General features: G+C 42.4%; 1 protein-coding gene and 1 pseudogene across 4 annotated transcripts; both read left to right on the top strand.

Annotated features, from left to right (window-relative positions):
* Positions 1-2,019: 2,019 nt before the first annotated feature.
* LOC100971412 (putative zinc finger protein 812) lies at positions 2,020-13,909 on the top strand. 4 transcript variants are annotated; one of them, XM_063599853.1, is made up of 5 exons: positions 2,020-2,795; positions 6,540-6,694; positions 7,934-8,022; positions 8,890-9,071; positions 11,499-13,909. In XM_063599853.1, exon 5 carries the CDS (start codon positions 11,577-11,579, stop codon positions 12,624-12,626), a length of 1,050 nt encoding a protein of 349 aa, XP_063455923.1. In that variant the 5' UTR covers positions 2,020-2,795; positions 6,540-6,694; positions 7,934-8,022; positions 8,890-9,071; positions 11,499-11,576; the 3' UTR covers positions 12,627-13,909. The 4 variants fall into 4 exon arrangements, with proteins under 4 accessions (XP_063455923.1, XP_063455922.1, XP_063455921.1 ...); XM_063599852.1 differs by having other exon boundaries at positions 11,496-13,909; XM_063599851.1 differs by lacking the exons at positions 7,934-8,022; positions 8,890-9,071 and having other exon boundaries at positions 2,020-2,408; positions 2,710-2,795; positions 11,496-13,909.
* A 3,228-nt stretch (positions 13,910-17,137) lies between these two features.
* LOC134729597 (small ribosomal subunit protein eS4, X isoform-like) lies at positions 17,138-21,871 on the top strand (annotated as a pseudogene).
* Positions 21,872-22,386: the final 515 nt, after the last annotated feature.

Raw genomic sequence — 22,386 nt, 5'->3', positions numbered from 1 at the left:
TGTATATATACACGTGTATATATGTGTATATATACACGTGTATATATGTGTATGTATACACATGTGTATATATGTGTATGTATACACATGTGTATATATGTGTATGTATACACATGTGTATATATGTGTATGTATACACATGTGTATATATGTGTATGTATACACATGTGTATATATGTGTATGTATACACATGTGTATATATGTGTATGTATACACATGTGTATATATGTGTATGTATACACATGTGTATATATGTGTATGTATACACATGTGTATATATGTGTATGTATACACATGTGTATATATGTGTATGTATACACATATATGTATACATATACACACGTGTGTATATATGTATATATACACACGTGTGTATATGTATATATACACGTGTGTATATATGTATATATATACACGTGTGTATATACGTATATACACACGTGTGTATATACGTATATACACACATGTGTATATATATACATATATACACGTGTGTATATATACATATATACACGTGTGTATATATACACATATATACACGTGTGTATATACACATATATACACACGTGTATATACACGTATATACACACGTGTATATATGTATATATACACACGTGTATATATGTATATATATACACGTGTGTATATATGTATATATACACGTGTGTATATACGTGTATATACACGTGTGTATATACGTGTATATACACACGTGTATATACGTATATATACACACGTGTATATATGTGTATATACACACGTGTATATACGTATATATACACGTGTATATATATACGTATATATACACGTGTATATATGTATATACGTATATATACACGTGTATATATGTATATATGTATATATACACATATGTATATATGTATATATACACATATGTATATATGTATATATACACATATGTATATATGTATATATACACATATGTATATATGTATATATACACATATGTATATATGTATATATACACATATGTATATATGTATATATACACATATGTATATATGTATATATACACATATGTATATATGTATATATACACATATGTATATATGTATATATACACATATGTATATATGTATATATACATATATGTATATATGTATATATGTATATATACACATATACATATACATATACATATATCCATATATATACACTTACGTATATATACTCATATATATGTATATATGTATATATGTGTATATATGTATATATGTATATATACACATATGTGTATATACACATGTGTATATATGTGTATATATACACATGTGTATATATATGTGTATATATATGTATATATATATTTTAATAGAGATGGGGTCGTGCCAGGCGCCGGCCTGGGCAACAAGAACGAAACTGCGCCCACTGGGGAAAAGCTTTGGAGGAGCATTCCCTGGGGTGTGTCCCATCCCCTATCCCAGCCTTTCCAGCCCATCTGTCCACCTGTAGCAGGGGCTAGGCCAGGTCCAACCTCTAAGCCGCCTCCAAGTACGGGCCCCAACCCTCTACCCACAGTTCCATCCAGAGGCGTGGTTGTAACCTCACCTTTTCTCTGAACCTGTTTCTGCATCCCACTCTCTGAGCCAGCCCAGGCCCTGTCCGCACCCACCCAGGAGGAAACTAGAATTTCTGTGTTCAACCCTGAAAAGTAGAGGTTCCTCTTCAAAGAGACTTTACTCTCCATCTAATTAGAAATAAATAGTAACTTCTCTTAGGAGTGAAATGCATTCAAAGACCTGTGCTAACATTCTTAAGTATCTGTGAGCTGTAATAAAGAAATCAATGTACTTATGTTCTTAGCTCTCACAATTTAGCCTAAATATTTGCCCTGGCATGCTTATACTGGTCCAAGCAAGCATTAGGTCATAGCCTGTTCCTCTTCCTTATTTGAAGGTGTTTTTAGCTTTCTCAGCATTCCACAAGTTATTTCCTCCTTCCTTTGTTCTCCTCTGCCTTTGCCTCTTTTAAAAAGTTCTGACTTGGTAGCCAACCGGGTCAAATACAGAATGTGATGTTCCATTCCAGCCAATGGAAACCGGACGCTGCAGTAGGGTGGACACGTCAGGTTATAAATGACCCTGTTTCCTTTGTTTAGTGTACTCTAGTGGCAAAACTGCTGGGTAGTGTACCTGTTCTGCTGAAAGTAAAATGGGCTTACTGAGGAAATTAAATTTATGTTCAAGTGCTATTTCTTTACGCACCGGGGAACAAGCATTTCTAACAACCTGGTCCTACGTGGCTGAAACTGGATCCCAGAAGCCCCGTCCTTCCTGAGGCTCGTAGCGGAAGTGACGTCAGCCCGCCGCCACTATCTTTTCCCGCGCTGGCTGCCCACGGTCAGTGCTGTTTCACCTTTATCCTGGTGGAGTCGACCCCGGCTGTGGTGAGTTCCGCCCCTGCTTAGGGGTCCTGGAGACAGCGGGGGGACGGCAAAGGAAGGATTGGGCGCGGTCGCCCAGGAGCCTCTCGGATCCTGCTCATTTCACTAGCTTCTCCAGGGGTTGTTGGTCCTCCCAGCGTGGCCAGTTCCCAGCTGCAGGTTCAGTCAGTCCACGTCAGGAGCCGCGTCAGGAAGTGTGTTTGTCCCGCGTCCATGGGATGTTTTCTGGAGTGCTTTCATCCGCTGTGCTCCCCTCTTCAAAAGCTTCTAAAGCAACCTTGGTGAATTTTTTTCTTTCCGAAAGGAAAAGGATTTCTGCCATTCTGGTAAGGTTGGCTCTGGCCCCGCATCCTCCCGCGTCAGGAACCTGGCGATTCCGGCGTGTTCTTGGTGAGCACCGGCGTTAAATTGGTTTCAAGAGGGCTCTGACTTCCATTTATTTGCTAAAAAATGTCTCATCTGAGAATCTGGCATTGCCTTGGTGTCCTTTGCTTATTTTTGACACATTACATTTGGATGGAAAAAACATAGTTGTTTAGGGTGTGTCTATTTCTGTATGTAAATATGAACACGTGTAGACTGTAGGCCTTTCGTTTTTTAAAATTTTTATTTTCTTGGACGTTATTTGTTTTCTAGTTGTTACCAGCTACAAGCCTTTCTATTTAAGAAAGGCATGCCAGACACCCTGGCTCACATCTGTAATCCCAACACTTTGGGAGGCCGAGGAAGGTGGATCACCTGAGGTCAGGAGTTTGAGACCAGCCTCGCCAACATGGTGAAACAGGGTTTTGCCATAGAGATGGCGTTTTGCCATAGAGGTAGCATTTTGCCATGTTTGCCAAGGCTGGTCTCGAGCTCCTGACCTCAGGTGATCTGCCTGCCTCAGCCTCCCAAAGTGCAGGGATTACAGGTGTGAGCCACCGTGCCTGGCCATCTTTTGAATATTTTAAATTCTGTTCTTCAGTCATCTTAGGTACGTAGTGAAGTTAGCAATAACACACGTGGCTGGTGACTACTTAATTGTTCTGTGCAGGTCTGGACTGCCTCCTGGTCATATTAGGGGGTAACAGCATCCACAGGAGATCAGGCTCTAAGGACAAATATCAGACTAATTATTAGGGTTATTTGAATGTAGGATTTTTTCAGTATTAAATAGAGGTAATGAGCCAGGCGCGGTGGCTCATGCTTATTATCCCAGCACTTTGGGAGGTCAAGGCAGGAGGATTGTTTGAGCCCAGGAGTTTGAGACCAGCCTGGGCAACCTGGTGAAACCTAGTCTCTACTAAAAATACAAAAAATTAGACCCAGTGGTGAAGGGGGCCAGCCCCTCCACACCTGTGGGTATTTCTCATCAGGTGGGATGAGAGACTGAGAAAAGAAATAACACACAGAGACAAAGTATAGAGAAAGAACAGTGGGCCCAGGGGACTGGTGCTCAGCATAAGGAGGACCTGCACCGGCGCCGGCCTCTGAGTTCCCTCAGTATTTATTGATTATTATTTTTACTATCTCAGCGAGGGGAGTGTAGCAGGGCAACAGGTGGGGAGAAGGTCAGCAGGGAAATATGTGAGCAAAGGAATCTCTATCATGAATAAGTTCAAGGAAAGGTTCTGTGCCTGGATGTGCACATAGGCTAGATTTATGTTTCTCTTTACCCAGACATCCCAGTGTAGCAAAGAGTAACAGAGCAGTATTGCTGCCAGCATATCTCACCTCTAGCTGCAGGGTGGTTTTCTCCTATCAGAATAGAATGAATGGGAATGGTCAGCTTTACACCGAGACATTCCATTCCCAGGGATAGGCAGGAGACAGAAGCCTTCCTCTTAACTGCAAAGAGGCCTCCCTCTTTCACTACTCCTCAGCACAGACCCCTTTATTGGGGGACCTGCCCTGATAATCACGTAGGTTCTTTTCTATTTTCCTAAGCGTCGGCTGGCTTGAGAAATAAAGGGACAGAGTACAAAAGAGAGAAATTTTAAAGCTGGGTGTCCGGGGGAGACATCACACGTTGGTAGGGTCCGTGATGCCCCACAAGCCACAAGAACCAGCAAGTTTTTATTAGGGATTTTCAAAAGGGGAGGGAGTGTGCGAATAGGTGTGGGTGACAGACATCAAGTACTTAACAGGGTAATAGAATATCACAAGGCAAGTGGAGGCAGGGCGAGATCACAGGACCGAGGCGAAGTTAAAATTGCTAATGAAGTTTCGGGCACCACTGTCATTGATAACATCTTACCAGGAGACAGGTTTTGAGATCAACCGGTCTGACCAAAATTTATTAGGTGGGAATTTCCTCTTCCTAATAAGCCTGGGAGCGCTATGGGAGACTGGAGTTTATTTCACCTCTGCAATCTCGACCATAAGAGACAGGTACGCCCCCGGGGGGGTTTGGGCCAGTTCAGAGACCTACCCCTATGTGCGCATTCTCTTTCTCAGGGATGTTCCATGCTGAGAAAAGGAATTCAGTGATATTTCTCCCATTTGCTTTTGAAAGAAGAGAAATAGGGCTCTGTTCTGCCTGGCTCACCAGCGGTCAGAGTTTAAGGTTATCTCTCTTATTCCCTGAACAATTGCTCTTATCCTGTTCTTTTTTCAGCGTGCCCACATTTCATATTGCTCAAACACATATGCTGTAGAATTTTTGTAGTTAACGCGATTATTACAGGGTCCTGGAATGATATACATCCTCCTCAACTGACAAGATTAAGAGACTAAAGTAAAGACAGGCATAGGAAATCACAAGGGTATTGATTGGGGAAGTGATAAGTGTCCATGAAATCTTTACAATTTATGTTTAGAGATTGCAGTAAAGACAGGCATAAGAAATTACAAAAGTATTAATTTGGGGAACTAATAAATGTCCATAAAATCTTCACAATCCACGTTCTTCTGTCATGGCTTCAGTCAGTCCCTCCGTTTGGGGTCCTTGACTTCCCGCAACACCCTTTATGGGTGTTGGGCTGGGAGATGGTAAGGTCTTTCCTTTCCCATGAGGCCATATCTCAGGCTGTTTCAGTGGGGGGAAACCTTGGACAATACCCAGGCTTTCATGGGCAGAGGTCCTTGCGGCTTTCCGCAGTGCATTTTGTCCCCGGTTAATCAAGAATGGAGAATGGTGATGACTTTTACCAAGCATACTGCCTGCAAACATATTGTTAACAAGGCACATCCTGCACAGCCCTAAATCAATTAAACTTTGATTAATTACAGCACATGTTTCTGTGAGCACAGGGTCGGGGCTAAAGTTACAGGTTAACAGCATCTCAAAGCAGAAACAATATTTCTTAGTACAGATCAAAATGGAGTTTCTTATGTCTTCCTTTTCTACATAGACACAGTAAAAATCTGGTCTCTCTTTCTTTTCCCCACACAGTGGTGTGCACCTGTATTCATAGCCACTTTGGGGGCTGAAGTGGGAGAATCACTTGAGGCCAGGAGTTTGAGACCAACCTGGCTGATATGGCGAAACACCATCTCTACTAAAAATACAAAAATTAGCCAGGCATGGTGCATACCTGTAATCCCAGCTACTCAGGAGGCTGGGGCCTGATAATCACTTGAACCTGGGAGGCAGAGGTTACAGAGTTGAGATTGTGCCACTGCACTCCAGCCTGGGTGGGAGAGTGAGACTCTGTCTCATAATAATAATAGTAATAATAATGATAATAAGGTGTGGTGATGCACACCTGTGGGCCCACCTATTCAGGAGACTGAGGTGGGAGGATCACTTGAGCCTGGGAGGTCTAGGCTACAGAGGGCTGTGTTAGTGCCATTGCACTTCAACCTGGGCAACAGAGTGAGACCCTGACTGGATGGATGGATGGATAGATAGATAGATAGATAGATAGATAGATACATAGATAGATACATAGATACATAGATAGATAGACAGATAGAGGTAATGATAGCTATCGGGAAGGATGGTTATGATAATTAAGTGAGCATGTATATAGCTACTAGAGCTACTTCTGACATACTAGTCCTCAGTAAATGTCAGTTGCTGTTATTAATACTATCATTACTGAGTGACGATACTGAGTGTACAGTTTTTGGTGGCTTTCACATTTGTCACCTGCAGTGAGAAAGCTCATGCATAATGTTCGATGACTGATGTTTGATGCTTGATACAAACAGGACTTCAAATAACCCTGTACAAAGAGGAATGGAGATTGCCTCTATTCACCTAGATTCATAAGTTGCCCTGAGGCAATCTTGGCATCAAGGAAGAGAGCATTGAGGCACAACTGACCATCAGCTTCAGAGCATGGCAGTCATTGATTTGTCCCATGGTAAGTCCTTGTTGATGCTCTTTTTCAGAGATTCTGATTTAGGTCGTCCTCCACAACATAAGAGTCCAGTGCGCTGGGCCTGAGCAGGCATGCCACTGTTTTTTTCTTTTGTTTTGTTCTGTTGTTTTTTCAAGATGGAGTTTCACTCTTGTTGCCCAGGCTAGAGTGCAATGGTGCAATCTCGGCTCACCGCAACCTCTGCCTCCTGGGTACAAGCGATTCTCCTGCCTCAGCCTCCCGAGTCGCTGGGATTACAGGCTAATTTTGTATTTTTAGTAGAGACGGGTTTCTCAGTGTTTGTCAGGCTGATCTTGAACTCCTGACCACAAGTGATTTGCTTGCCTTGGCCTGCCAAAGTGTTGGGATTACAGGCGTGAGCCACCACTGGTTCTTTTAGGAGGAATTGAAGTAAGATGTAGAATACTATTTTGTTTTGTTTTGTTTTGTTTTGTTTTATTTATTTATTTATTGTAGACAGAATCTTGCTCTCTCACCCAGGCTGGAGTGCAGTGGTGCAATCTCAGTTCACTGCAACCTCCACCTTTTGGGTTAAAGTGATTCTCTTGCCTCAGTCTCCCATGCAGATGGGACCACAAGCACATATCACCAGGCTTGGCTAATATTGTTTGTTTGTTAAATGGAGCCTCCCTCTGTTACCCAGGCTGTAGTGCAGTGGCACAATCTTGACTCACTGCAACCTCTGCTTCCCTGGTTCAAGCAATTCTTTACCTCAGTCTCCTGTATTTATTTATTTATTTATTTTTAATTTTTTTAGTAGAGACGAGGTTTTGCCATGTTGGTCAGGCTGGTCTTCAACACCTGACCTCAAGTGATTTGCCCACCTTGGCCTCCCAAAATGTTGGGATTACAGGCATGAGCCACTGTGCCCAGTCAGAATGCTGTTTTAGAATTCAGCCCTGGTTTGTGTGCCTTAGGAAATGCTACATAAGCTTCATGAGTGTTACTACTATGGGCAGATAGAGAGTCACATTTTTCAGGGTGTAAGTTTCCTTGAAAAATGAAGCTATATCCCTTTACCCAACAGGCAGTTTGGCCCATGTCTGCTTTTCTGAGTCTAGGTGACACAGGACTACTATGGCATTTCATGAAAGTGTTGTGTGTGTGTAGTTTTCTCGAGTGTGCAGGAGCATATGGGAATTTCAAGCTAGGATGGAATGACTTCTGGGCATGAGAATGTGGACAGCTCTGGCTTCTCATGCCTTCTTACTTTTCCACTAGGGTTTTTTTCCAGGGAACCAATCTGCCCTTTTGAAGAAAAGACAAAGATGGGAACGATGGTGGAGGACTACCTGGCAAATTCTTATCAGGTAAAAAGAAAATGTGCCATTGTACAAAATGACATGCTTACATCCAATAGGTAGACACATTTCCTTCTAGACAGACACATCTCCAGAGTTTTCTTAGAGCAAATGAAGCCTTACTCAAGGATTGAGTCCCCAGATGAATTTCCCCAGGGAATGAAGTTTCCTATACATAAAGTGTTAACTTGAAAATCAGTCCAGTAGCTTAGTAATTACTACTTAAGCTTGACCTTCATGGTGCCAACTGCATCTTTCTTACATTGCTGGGTGCAGTGACAGATGATAAAGCCGATGAAAGTGTCCTTTTATCAAATTATTCACTTATCAGCATTTATCAGGCATCTGCAGTGTGCTGAGGAGTGTGCTGCATAGACACCAATGGGACAGGAAGAGCTCCTAACCTGGTTGTGCTGAGATAAAGTGTAAGCAGTGTGCAGTGGCTCATGCCTGTAATTCCAGCTACTGAGGAGGCTGGGGTGGGAGGAGAACTTCAGCCCAGGAGAGCGAAGGTGCAGTAGGCAGCGATTGTGCCTGTGTGACACAGTGGGACCCTGTCTTTATATAGAAATAAATAAACAGATTAGATAGATAGATAGATAGGTAGATAGATAAAAATTCATGCTTAGGAAGTACCTTCTCATCAAAATAAAAATTTTAAATTTAAAAATAAAAGTATTTAAAAATTAAAAATAGATCAAACAAAAAAAGAATTAAAAAAATTTTTATAGTGCTGTTCAAGGCATATGCCTCTAGTAGGTTCACCTTGATTGCTTAGACACAAGAGCTCCTGAGACATTAAATCCTGGAGTAGATCTTGGGAGATCTCAGAACCACATATAAGTGAGTATAAGTTTCCCCTTCCTCATTTTCCAGTGAACATTCGTGGCAGTGTTCATTGGCTCAAACCGGCATGTGTGTGATGACTTAGGATTCAGTGACGTTTGATGATGTGGCTGTGGAGTTCACCCCAGAGGAGTGGGCTTTACTGGACACAACTGAGAAATGCCTCTACAGAGATGTGATGTTGGAGAACTATGTGAACCTGGCCTCTGTGGGTAAGAGTAACATCATTTTGCTTGGCATGGTGCCCTGCACCTGTAGTCCCAGATACTTGGGAGGCTGAGGTGGGAGAAGTGCTTGAGTGTGGGAGTTTGATATTAGCATGGACAATATTGTGAGACCGCATCTCTAAAAAAAAAATCATAAAAATAAAGACTAGGCCAGGCTTGGTGGCTCACACCTTTAATCCCAGCACTTTGGGGTGCCAATGTGGGCAGATCATGAGGTCAGGAAATCAAGACCAGACTGGCTAACACAGTGAAACCCCGTCTGTAATAAAAATGCAGAAAATTTGCTGGGTATGTTGGAACATCCCTGTAGTCCCAGGCACTCGGGAGGCTGAGGCAGTAGAATCGCTTGAACCCGGGAGGCAGAGTTTGCAGTGAGCCAAGACTGCATCACTGCACTCCAGCCTGGGTGACAGAGTGAGACTCCATCTCAAAAAAATAAAAAAAATATTTTTAAAGATCCACTTTACCTCAGAAGATTTAAGCTATTTTTCTCAGAATTTCAGATATCTCTGACTTTTATTTTCCATCTAGTCAAACATTCCTATGACCTAACAAAACTACCTGTTCTTTTTTTTGTTAACTTTATCATTTTGATACATGCTCTTTATCCCAATCTTTCCTACTTTCCTTTCCTGATAATCTTCTCTTCCTCTTCCCTATTGTTTTATTTTTCACAGAAGCAGTTTGTAATAAACTATCTAAACACATCAATTGTGTAATAAACCCCACGTCCTTATAGCCAAATTTTTGACATATCAAAATCCTCAAAGTTCTCTGGCCTATCTTTTATTACTGTGTTTAATTAGAAAACAGGTACAAATGACTCATCGTTTTAAACATTTCTTCTATAAATCCTTACATTTCTTTTTCTGCTTAACTTCAGAATGGGAAATACAACCTAGAACCAAATGGTCATCACTTCAGCTTGGTTTTTTGAGGAATCCAATATTCAATAGGATACAAATGGCAGGATGAGTGATATTTCTTAGTTTCCTCTCAGAAAAGATTGAGAATTCCATTCTAGGAAATCAGCACGGTCAGAACTATGGCTTACTTCTGTAATCCCAGCTACTAGGGAGGCTGAGGTGGGAGGATCATTTAAGCCCAGTAGTTTAAGACCAGCCTAGACAATATAGCAAGATCCCATCTCTGATTTTAAAAAGAGGCTGGATGTGGTGGCTCATGCCTGTAATCCCAACACTATGGGAGGTTGAGGTAGGTGGTCACTTGAGGTCGGGGGTTTAAAACTAGCCTGGCCAACATGGTGAAACTCCGTCTGTACTAAAAATACAAAATTAACCGAGTGTGGTGGTGGGCACCTGTCATACCAGTTACTTGGGAGGCTGTGGCAGGAAAATCACTTGAACCCAGAGGTGGAGGTTACTGAGTGAGCCAAGATTACACCACTTCATTCCAGCCTGGGTGATGGAGTGAGACTTCATCTCACAAAAAAAAGAAAGAAAGAAAGAAGGAAAATAAACTGAGTCTGTAATCCCAGCACTTTGGGATGCCAAGGTGGGTGGATCACTTGAGGTTAGCACTTTGAGACTAGCCTCTATCTCTACTAAAAATACAAAATTAGCCAGGCATGGTGGTGGGCACCTGTAATCCCAGTTACTTGGGAGGCTGAGGCAGAATTGCTTAAACCTGGGAGGTGGAGTGTGCAATGAAAAAGAAACAGCACAAATGAGAGATAATTAAGAGAATTAGAGAAGTAGCCTGCACCATTGAGGGAGCAAAGTCTCTGGAGAGATAGTCTGAATGTGATGAATTTTGTGATGTTCCATACCTATATAACTTGTCACTGCAAAATACCGACAAGTACATATTCCCACATATGTAACTAGACATTGAGGATTGGAACAGTTTCATGAAAATCTACACTATTTTGCTGGGTACAATGGCTGATGCCTGTAATCCCAGCAGCTTGGGAAGCTGAGGCAGGAGAATCACTTGAGTCTAGGAGTTCAAGACCAGCCTGGGCATCAGGGAGACCCTGTGTCTACAAAAAAATAAAAAATTAGCTGGGTGTGTTGCCATGCAACTGTAGTCGAAGCTCCTTGGGGCACTGAGGCAGGATGATGACTTGAGCCTGGAAGATTAAGGCCGCAGTGAGCTGTGATTCTGCCATGGTACCAGCCTGGGTGACAGAGTGAGACCCTGTCTCAAACCACCCCCAACAATTAAAAACAGTTTTTTTTTTTTGAGTAATTAGAGCCAGTGGCATAAAATTCTAGCAAAAGATCCCATCATTCAATCTGGAAGAAATCAAGAGGGTAGGAAATGAAAAAAAAATTAAACATTAAAAAGTAAAATGATAATTGTCACCAAAATAATGTTTCTGTGTTCAGATGGGTGAAATCTCTTAATATGTCTGAAAACATTTTAAATCCTTTATCCCTTCATCAGCAGACAAGAAGCTACAGTGGATGGAAACTCTGTGAGAATTGTGGAGAGGTCTTCAGTGAATGGTTTTGCCTTAAAACACACATGAGAGCTCAGAATGGAGGGAACATCTTTGAGGGTAATTGTTATGGAAAAGACATCCTCAGTGTGCACAAGGAAGCCTCTATTGGACAGGAACTTTCCAAATTTAATCCATGTGGAAAAGTCTTCACCTTAACTCCAGATCTTGCTGCACATCTTGGAATTCTCAATGCAAGACAACCATACAAATGTAAGGAATGTAAAAAAGGCTTTAAGTATTTTGCAAGCCTTGATAATCACATGGGAATCCACATTGGAGAGAAACTCTGTGAATTTCAGGAATGTAGGAGAGCCATCACTCACTCCTCACACCTAAAGCAGTGTGTAACAGTTCATACTGGAAAGAAATCTAAAAAGACTAAGAAACATGGGAAATCCTTCACTAATTTTTCTCAACTTTCTGCACATGTGAAAATTCATAAAGGAGAGAAGTTGTTTGAATGTAAAGAATGTGGAAGATCCTTTAGAAATTTCTCATCCTTTAATGTTCACATTCAAATTCACACTGGAATAAAACCACACAAATATACGGAATGTGGGAAAGCCTTCACTAGGTCAACTCACCTTACTCAACATGTAAGAACTCACACTGGAATAAAACCCTATGAATGCAAGGAATGTGGCCAAGCCTTCACTCAGTACACGGGCCTTGCTATACACATACGAAATCACACTGGAGAGAAACCCTATCAGTGTAAGGAATGTGGGAAAGCCTTCAATGGATCCTCAACCCTTACTCAACATAAAAGAATTCACACAGGAGAGAAGCCTTATGGATGTGTTGAATGTGGGAAGACCTTCATTACTTCTGATCATAGTAAACATTTGAAAACTCACCATGAAGAAAGGCCCTTTGTATGCAAGATATGTGGGAAAGCATTTCTATATTCCTCACCCCTTAATGTTCACCTGCGAACTCATACCAGAGAGAAAGCCTTCATATGTAAAGAATGTGGGAAAGCTTTTGCTGTTTCCTCACACCTAAGTAGACATGAAAGAATTCACACTGGGGAGGAACCCTATGAATATAAGGGTATGAATGTTACCATTTAGCTCATTGGTTGCCATCTTTAATTAGTGGCAGTGACACTAAAGGTATTCAGATTTATCCTAAATGCCTTTTGGAGGTTGTAATGGCTCATGAATTGGCCTTGGGTGCCATCCCAAGGGTCTGAAATTAAACCTACAGGTTCTGAATACAACTTCATGGTTGCCTGAGTCTGGGCATCTGTGAAGAAGGGTAATGGATGGTGAGGTCAGTACTGCAGGCTACCTTACCTTGGTGATTAGATTTCTAAGATCATAGCATTAAGAATTTCTGTATGAGATAAGTCATCTAGATAGGTCCCAGCCCCTGTTAGTAGCTGCCAGTGTGGCACATTCATGTCAAAATTTCCCAGAAGCCAAGATGATATAGGCCCCAGAGGTGGGTTGTTAAAAGATGCTCCTCTAAGGGTCTCTTCTGTTCCCACGGATCCTGCAGAGCATGGCAGGTATGAAACCATCCTTAACTGCCTGTGCACTTTCACAGCTGATTATTTCTGTGTCCCCTTCTTGTAAAATCTATGATATGTGACAACCTTACCTGTTCTGTCTTCTCTGTCCATTTTAGGTGGCACAACCTAAGTGGAAGTGTCTCTTCTAGTATAATCCAGTCTTCGTGCTCACTTCTGTTAAGATGGCTGATATAGTCCATGAATCCCACTCATGATCTCTTTGTCAAATGATTGTTCAGCCACACTTTCAGGATTCTCTTCAGTACACGTTTTCTAATTTTTGCATTATGGATAGGCTGAGAATTTTCCAAATCTCCAGGTTCTGGTTCCTTTTTCTTTAACAATTTCTTCTGCAATTCAGGTCTCCTCTTTTGCATTTTACTATAAGCAGTCAGGAAGAATGAAGCTTCCTGTGTCCTTTAACACTTTAATTACAGATCTTAGTGATACATACCCAGTTTTATCTCTCTCAAGCTCTACCTTCCACAAAATGCTAGAATACAGTTTTGCTAAGTTCTTCACCACTTCATATAAAGGGTTGTCTTTTCTTCATTTCCCAATAGCATGTTCCTCATTCCCCAATGACACCTCACCAGAATCACCCTTACTATTATTTCCAGCTTGCACATCAGAATTTTTCCAGCCTCTACTCATTTGTCAGTTTCAAAGCTGCTTCACATTTTTAGTTTTTTTATTTGTTTGTTTGTTTTTAATTGCAGTGCCTCACTTCTCAGTGCCAAAATCTGCCTTAATCAGCTCAGGCAACCATAACAGAATACCACAGACCAAATGGCTTACAAATTCATTTAATTTTAAATAAATGAGGTTAAAAACACAAAATTTTATTTTTTGAGATGGAGTTTGTGTTTTTACTTAACCATGTATCTTGGAAATCACTTAATGTGAGTTCATAGAGATCTTCATTCATTTCTAGAGCTGCAGGATACTCCATTGGTTGATGTACCATATATTCAGATACTGTAATACTTGAGAGCATTTAGGCATTCAAATTGAAATTACAAACAGTGCTGCAATTAATACTCTTGAACTTATTTGAATTGTTAAAGGTTTACCTTTAAGGCAAATTCTTAGAAGTTTAGACTGAATCCTGGACTTAGTATTAAAAAAAATTCTTAAAAGTAGGATTGTGGCTGGGCACGGTGGCTCATGCCTGTAATCCCAATACTTTGGGAGGCCGAGGTGGGTAGATCACTTGAGGTCAGGAGTTCGAGAACAGCATGACCAACATGGTGAAACCCCGTCTCTACTAAAAATACAAAAAATTAGCAGGGTGTGGTGGCACACCTATAATCCCAGCTACTCAGGAGGCTGAGGCAGGAGAATCACTTGAACCCAGGAAGTGGAGGTTGGGGTGAGCCGAGATCATGCCATTGCACTCCAGCCTGGGCAACAACAGTGAAACTCCATCTCAAAAAAAAAAAAAAAAGTAGGATTGCAAGGCCAGGCACAGTTGCCCATGCCTGTAACCCCAGCACTTTGAGCTCCTTAGTTCGAGACCAGCCTGAGTAACATGGTGAGCCCATCTCTAAAAAATATACAAAAATTAGCTGGGTGTGGTGGCTCATGCCTGTAGTCCCCAGCTACTCTGGAGGTTGAGGTGGGAGCATCGCTTGAACCTGGGAGGTGGAGGCTGCAGGTAGCCCAGATTGCACCACTGCACATTCCAGCCTGGGGGACACAGCAAAACTCTCTCCAAAAAAAAAAAGGGAAAAGAAAAAGTCCGTGCACGGTGGCTCACACTTGTAATCACAACACTTTGGGAGGGCAAGGGGGTGGATTGCCTGAGCTCAGAAGTTTGAGACCAGGCTGGGCAACATGGCCAAACCCTGTCTTTACTAAAAATTAAAAAAAATTAGCCAAGTGTGGTGGTGCATTCCTGTAGTCCCAGTTACTAGGGAGACAGGCACAAGAATCGCTTGAACCCAGGAAGTGGAGGTTGCAGTGAGTTGAGATCGTGCCACTGCACTCCAGCCTGGGCAACAGAGGGATACTCTGCCTCAAAATTAAAAAAAAAAAAAAAAAAAGAAAACGGTTTCCAGATTGCACAGGTAGTGTTTTTGGGTATTGCCAATTCCTTCTCTGTAGTATCCAGCCTCCAAATTGTCCCCCAATAATCTCTGCTTCTCAATACTCATACCTTTGTGTAGTCCTCTCACATTGTAGCAGGCTTCGTCTCTGTGACTAGCAGAATGTGGCAAAAATCATGTTAAGTCACTGCTGAAGTTTGGGTTACAAAAGACCACACACAAATGGAATCTCACTGGAGTCCACACAGTGAAAGCAATCTTGAAAAAGAAGTTTGTTGGGTAGGGCAAGGTGGCTCAAGCCTGTAATCCCAGCACTCTGGGAAGCTAAGGCAGGCAGATCATTTGACATCAGAAGTTTGAGACCAGCCTGGCCAATATGGTGAAACCCTGTCTCTACTAAAAACACAAAAATTAGTGAGGCATGGTGGCAGGCTTCTGTAATACCAGGTACTCAGGAGGCTGAGGCAGGAGAATCGTTTGAACCCAGGAGGTGGAGGTTGTGGTGGTGAGCCGAGATCATGCCATTGCCCTCCAGTCTGGGCAACAGAGCGAGACTTAGTCTCAAAAAAAAAAAAAAAAAAAAAAAAGGATTGTTGGAAAATTCAGACTTTGTGATGTCAAAAGTTACTAGCCTGTAATACCAACAATTCAGGAGGCTGAGTCAGGAAAACTGCTTGAGCCCGGGAGTTTGAGACCAGCTTGGGGAACTTAAGGAGATTTCATCTCTACAAAAAATAAAAATAAAAAATAGCTTGGCATGGTGGTGCATGCCTGTAGTCCCAGCTACCCAGGAGCTGAGATAGGAGGGATCTCTTGAGCCCAGGAAGTCGACCCTGCAGTGAGCTGTGATCACACCATTGCACTCCAGCCTGGACAACAGAGCAAGAACCTGTCTCAGGAAAAAAAGCAGAAAAAATGGTACTACAAAGCTATAGTAATCAAAACAATGTGGTATAGGCATAACTAGACATGGAAACCATTGTTATAGCATAAAGAGACCAGAAATAAACCTTCACAGATATAATCAAATGGCTTTTGACCATGGTGCCAAGAACCTTCAATGGAGAAAAGGCAGTCTTTTTTCTTTTTTTCTTGCTGGGCTGCATTTCCAGGAGGTTAGGCATTCTTAGTCGCAGGAAGAGATAGGAGGTCGGCATAAGATACAGGTCATAAAGAGCTTGCTGATAAAACAAGATGCGGTAAAGAACCCAGCCAAATCCCACCAAATCCAAGATGGTGACAAAAGTGACCTCTGGTCATCCTCACTGCTCATTATAGGTTAATTATAATGCAGTAGCATGCTAAAAAGTCACTTCCGCCAGCTCCATGACTTTTTACAAATGTCATGGCCATGTTTGGAAGTTTACCTATATAGTCTAAAAAGGGAGGGATGTAGGCCGGGCGCGGTGGCTCACGCCTGTAATCCCAGCACTGTGGGAGGCCAAGGCAGATGGATCACAAGGTCAGGAGATCAAGACCATCCAGGCTAACACGGTGAAACCCCGTCTCTACTAAAAATACAAAAAATTAGCTGCGTGTGGTGGCCGGCACCTGTAGTTCCAGCTACTCACGAGGCTGAGGCAGGAGAATGGTGTGAATCCAGGAGGCGGAGCTTGCAGTGAACGGAGATCGCGCCACTGCACTCCAGCCTGGGCGACAGAGTGAGACTCCATCTCAAAAAAAAAAAAAAAAAAAGGAGGGATGCTAGGTTCCAGAAAAATCTCTGCCCCTTTCCTGAAAAACTTATTGACAATCCACCACTTATTTAGCATATAATCAATAAATAACCATAAGTATACTCAATAGAGCAGTGCATACCACTGTTCTGCCTATGGAGTAGCCATTCTTTTGTTTCTTTACTTCTCTAATAAACTTGCTTTCACTTTATGAACTCCCCAAATTCTTTCTTGTGTAAGACCCAAGAACCCTCTCTTGGGGTCTGGATCCAGACGCCTTTCCATTAACAATACCATCATGATCCAGGAATCCCACTACTGTGTATATTTCCATAGGAAATGACGTGAATATCTTGAAGAGATATCTGCATTCCCATGTTCATTGCAGCCTTCTTCATAATAGACAAGTATGGAAACAATCTAAATGTTCCTGGACATTTAGAAATGAAGAAAATGTGATTATATATGTGAATATTATTTAGCCTTAAAAAGAGAAGGAAATCTTGTATAATCTCACATATATGTGGGCTGTAACTTAGCCACATAGTCCTTGACTCACAGAAGCAAAGAGGAGAATGCTGGCTGGGCGCGGTGGCTCACGCCTGTAATCCCAGCACTTTGGGAGGCTGAGGTAGGTGGATCACGAGGTCAGGAGTTCGAGACCAGCCTGGCCAACATGGTAAAGCTCCATCTCTTCTAAAAATACAAAAATTAGCCGGGCGTGGTGGTGGGCGCCTGTAATCCCAGGTACTCAGGAGGCTGAGGCACAAGAATCCTTTGAAGCCAGGAGGCGGAGGCTGCAGTGAGCCAAGATCCTGCCACTGCACTCCAGCCTGGGCACAGAGTGATACTCCATCTGAAGAAAAAAAAAAGTGGAGAATTTTGGTTGCCAGGGACTGGGAGAATGGGGAGAGACTGGGGAGACATTAGTCAAAGGGTATAAACTTTCAATTACAAGATGAAGAAATTCAGGAATTTAATGTACAGCATGGAGATTTTAGTTAACAATACTGTATTGTCCAGCTGGGTGTGGTGGCTCACGCCTGTAATCCCAGCACTTTGGGAAGCAGAGGTGGGGGGATCAAGAGGTCAAGAGATCAAGACCTTCCTGGCCAACATGGTGAAACCCCGTCTCTACTAAAAATACAAAAAATTAGCCCAGCATGGTGGTGCGCATCTGTAATCCCAGCTACTTGGGAGGCTGAGGAAGGAGAATCGCTTGAATCTGGGAGGCAGAAGTTGCAGTAAACCAAGATCACACCACTGCACTCCAGCCTGGTGAGAGAGAAAGACTCCGACTCAAAAAAAATAAAAGAACAAAAAACAAAAAACTGTATTGTATACTTGGAGTTTACTAGGACAGCAGATTTTAAGTGTTCTCAACACAGTAAAAAAGGTGACTGTGAAGTGATGGATACATAAATTAGTATGATAGTGGTAATCATTTCACAATGTTTATACTAAACATCACATTGCACACTTTAAGTATATACAGTTTTTCTTTGTCAATGAGGTATCAATAAAGCTTGTGGTGGGAGGTGGGGGAGAAGTGTTAGCAGAAAAACTGGATATAGACATGCATAAGAAGGGAGTTAGACCCTAACCTTATACCATATATAAAATGAACTTAAAATGCATCAAGGCCAGGCACAGTGGTTCACACCTGTAATCCCAGCACTTTGAGAGACTGAGGCAGGGGAATCACAAGGTCAGGAGTTTGAGACCAGCCTGGCCAATACGGTGAGACCCCGCCTCTACTAAAAATACAAAAATTAGCCGGGTGTGGTGGTGGGCACCTGTAATCTCAGCTACTTGGGAGGCTGAGGCAGAAGAATTGGTTGAACCGGGGAGGCAGAGGTTGCATTGAGCTGGGATCACGCCATTGCACTCCAGCCTGGGCAACAAGAGCGAAACTCCATCTCAAAAAAAAAAAAAAGATGAAAAATCATTAACTCTTTCCTTGCCTAACACAGCCATGGCTCGTGGTCCCAAGAAGCATCTGAAAGGGGTAGCAGCTCCAAAGCATTGAATGTTGGATAAATTGACTGGTGTGTTTCTCCTTGTCCATCCACCGGTCCCCACAAGTTGAGAGAATGTTTACCCCTCATCATTTTCCTAAGGAACAGACTTAAGTATGCCCTGACAGGAGTTGAAGTAAAGATTTTCCCGCAGCGGTTAAGATCGATGGCAAGGTCTGAACTGATATAACCTACCCTGCTGGATTCATGGATGTCATCAACATTTACAAGATGGGAGAGAATTCCCAACTGACCTGTGACACCAAGGGTCACTTTGCTGTACAACGTATTACACCTGAGGAGGCCAAGTACATGTTATGCAAACTGAGAAAAATCTTTGTGGGCACAAAAGGAATCCCTCATCTGGTGACTCTTGATGCTCACGCCATCTGCTACCCTGATCCCCTTATCAAGGTGAATGATACCATTCTGATTGATTTAGAGACTGGCAAGATTACTGATTTCATCAAGATTGACACTGGAACCTGTATATGGTGACTGGAAGTGCTAACCTGGGAAGAATTGGTGTGATCAACAGAGAGCGGCACCCTCGATCTTTCAAAGTGTTTTACGTGAAGGATGCCAACGGCAACAGATTTGCCACTAGATTTTCCAACATTTTTGTTATTGGCAAGGGCAACAGACCATGGATTTCTCTTCCCCGATGAAAGGGTATCCGCCTCACTATTGCAGAAGAGACAGACAAAAGACTGGTGGCCAAACAGAGTGGTGGATGAAATAGTCCCTGAGTGACATTTTAGATCTTTGTACATAATTAAAAATAATGTGGCATGGCCGGGCACAGTGGCTCACGCCTCTAATCCCAGAACTTTGGAAGGCCGAGGCGGGTGGATCACGAGGTCAGGTGTTCGAGATCAGCTTGACCAACATGGTGAAGCCCTGTCTTTACTAAAAAGAAATACAAAAAGTAGCCGGGCGTGGTGGCATGCACCTGTAATCCCAGCTACTCAGGAAGCAATGGCAGGAGAATCACTTGAACCTGGGAGGTAAGAGGTTGCAGTGAGCTGAGATCGCACCACTGCACCCCAGCCTGGGAGACAGCAAGCCTCCATCTTAATAATAATAATAATAATGTGGCATGATTTTTAAAAAATGGACCAAAAACCCAAGTGTAGCATAAGAGCTAGAGCTGAAAACCTATTAGAAGAAAACATAGGTGAGAAAGCTTCATGATATTGGAATTGGAAATGACTTCTTAGTTATGTCATCAACCACACAGGCAACACAAGAAAAATTATGAGTTGAACCTAATCAATAATACAAATTTTTTGCATCAAAGCATAATAACAAGAGAATGAAAAGACAATCTACAAATGGGAGAAAATATTTTCAAGTCCTGTATCCGACTGGGGACAAATATCTGGAGTTTATTTTTAAAATTTCTAGAACCCGAGAGTAACAACAACAAAACCCAATTCAAATACAGAAAAAGGACTTGAATAATATCATCAAAGAAGATACACAGATGGCCAATAAACACAGGAAAAGATGCTCATGAAAAGATGCTCAACATCACTAAACATCATGAAAATGAAAATCAAAACCATGCTGGATGTGATGGCTCACACCTGTAATCCCAGCACTTTGGGAGGCTCAGGGTGAGGGATTTCTTGAGACTAAGAGTTCAAGACCAGCCTGGGCATATTGTGAGATTTCATCTTTACAAAAAAGATTTTTTAATTCAGCCAGGCATGGTGGTGGCATGCACTTGTAATCCCTGCTACTCGAGAGGCTAAGCTGGGATGATTACCTGAGCTCAGTAGGTTGAGGACTGCAGTGATCCATGATCATGTCACTGCATTCCAGCCTAGACAACAGAGTGAGACCCTATCTCAAACAAACAAACAAGATTAAACAGAATTACCATCTGATCCAGACATTCCACTTTGGCATATATATCCAAAAGTGTTGAGAGCAGGTGCTCAAAGAAATATTTGTACACCAATGTTTATCTCACTAGTATTCACAATAGCCAATCCCTGCCAAACTGCAATTTTAACACACTTGATTGTTTGAAACATAGCCTGAACAAGCCTATTTTTAGCCATCTCGAGTGTGCCTTCTTTGTATTCTCTGAAATTATGTGCAATATCTGATAGCCATAGATAAGATAACTCCAGAGGCTATGAAAATCCCATCCCCCTGCTGTCCTGCAGAACCTTTTTTTTTTTTTTTTCTTTTGAGATGGAGTCTCACTCTGTTGTCCAGACTGGAGTGCAGTGGCAAGATCTCAGCTCACTGCAACTTCCATCTCCCAGCTTCGAGTGTTTCTCCTGCCTCAGCCTCCTGAGTAGCTGGGATTACAGGTGCACGCCACCACGCCCGGCTAATTTTTGTATTTTTAGTAGAGATGGGGTTTCACCATGTTGGTCAGGCTGGTCTTGAACACCTGTCCTCGTGATCCGCCCCACTGGCCTCCCAAAGTGCTGGGATTATAGGCATGAGCCTCCTTGCCCGGCCCTTCAGAGCTTTTAACTGGAAGATATGCTGCCAGTCTGGTGAGTATCATCATTTAGTTATTTATAAGCCCTCTCTTTGATTCCCTTTCTCCTCTGGGAGTCTCTCTTCCTTTCCACCCTTTCTGAGAAGTGACCCACAGGTAGAAGCCTATGGATACTCTCTTGCTGTTTGCTACCTCCACAACTGCTAACCTGTGAAAGCACATCCCAAATGAAGCTTGTATGCTATTGCCGCCTTGTAGTTACATCTTTTTCCTTACTCAGCCAAGAAATCACTTGAACACCTTACATGCGTGTATGGTTTTATTTTTCACACTTAGATTACTAGTCCATTTGGAGTATATTGTATATGATATGAAGTATAGATTTAATTTCATCTTTTCTCTAATAGCTAACCAACTGTCTTAGACTTTCCATTACAAATGGCATTTTTTGCCCTATCGATCTGAAACACCACTTTTTTTTTTTTTTTGACACGGAGTTTTGCTTTTATTGCCCAAGCTAGAGTGCAATGGCACGATCTCGGCTCACTGCAACCTCTGCTTCCTGGGTTGAAGCGATTCTCCTGCCTCAGCCTCCCAAGTAGCTGGGATTACAGGCACCTGCCACCACACCCGGCTTTTTTTTTTTTTTTATTGATCATTCTTGGGTGTTTCTCGCAGAGGGGGATTTGGCAGGGTCACAGGACAATAGTGGAGGGAAGGTCAGCAGATAAACAAGTGAACAAAGGTCTCTGGTTTTCCTAGGCAGAGGTCCCTGCGGCCTTCCACAGTGTTTGTGTCCCTGGGTACTTGAGATTAGGGAGTGGTGATGACTCTTAACGAGCATGCTGCCTTCAAGCATCTGTTTAACAAAGCATATCTTGCACCGCCCTTAATCCATTTAACCCTGAGTGGACACAGCACATGTTTCAGAGAGCACAGGGTTGGGGGTAAGGTCACAGATCAACAGGATCCCAAGGCAGAAGAATTTTTCTTAGTACAGAACAAAATGAAAAGTCTCCCATGTCGACTTCTTTCTACACAGGCACGGCAACCATCCGATTTCTCAATCTTTTCCCCACCTTTCCCCCCTTTCTATTCCACAAAACCGCCA

The sequence above is a fragment of the Pan paniscus genome, chromosome 20 (genome assembly GCF_029289425.2).
Source record: "Pan paniscus chromosome 20, NHGRI_mPanPan1-v2.0_pri, whole genome shotgun sequence".
NCBI classification, from domain to species: domain Eukaryota; kingdom Metazoa; phylum Chordata; class Mammalia; order Primates; family Hominidae; genus Pan; species Pan paniscus.
This window is presented reverse-complemented; position numbering and strand designations above follow the sequence as displayed.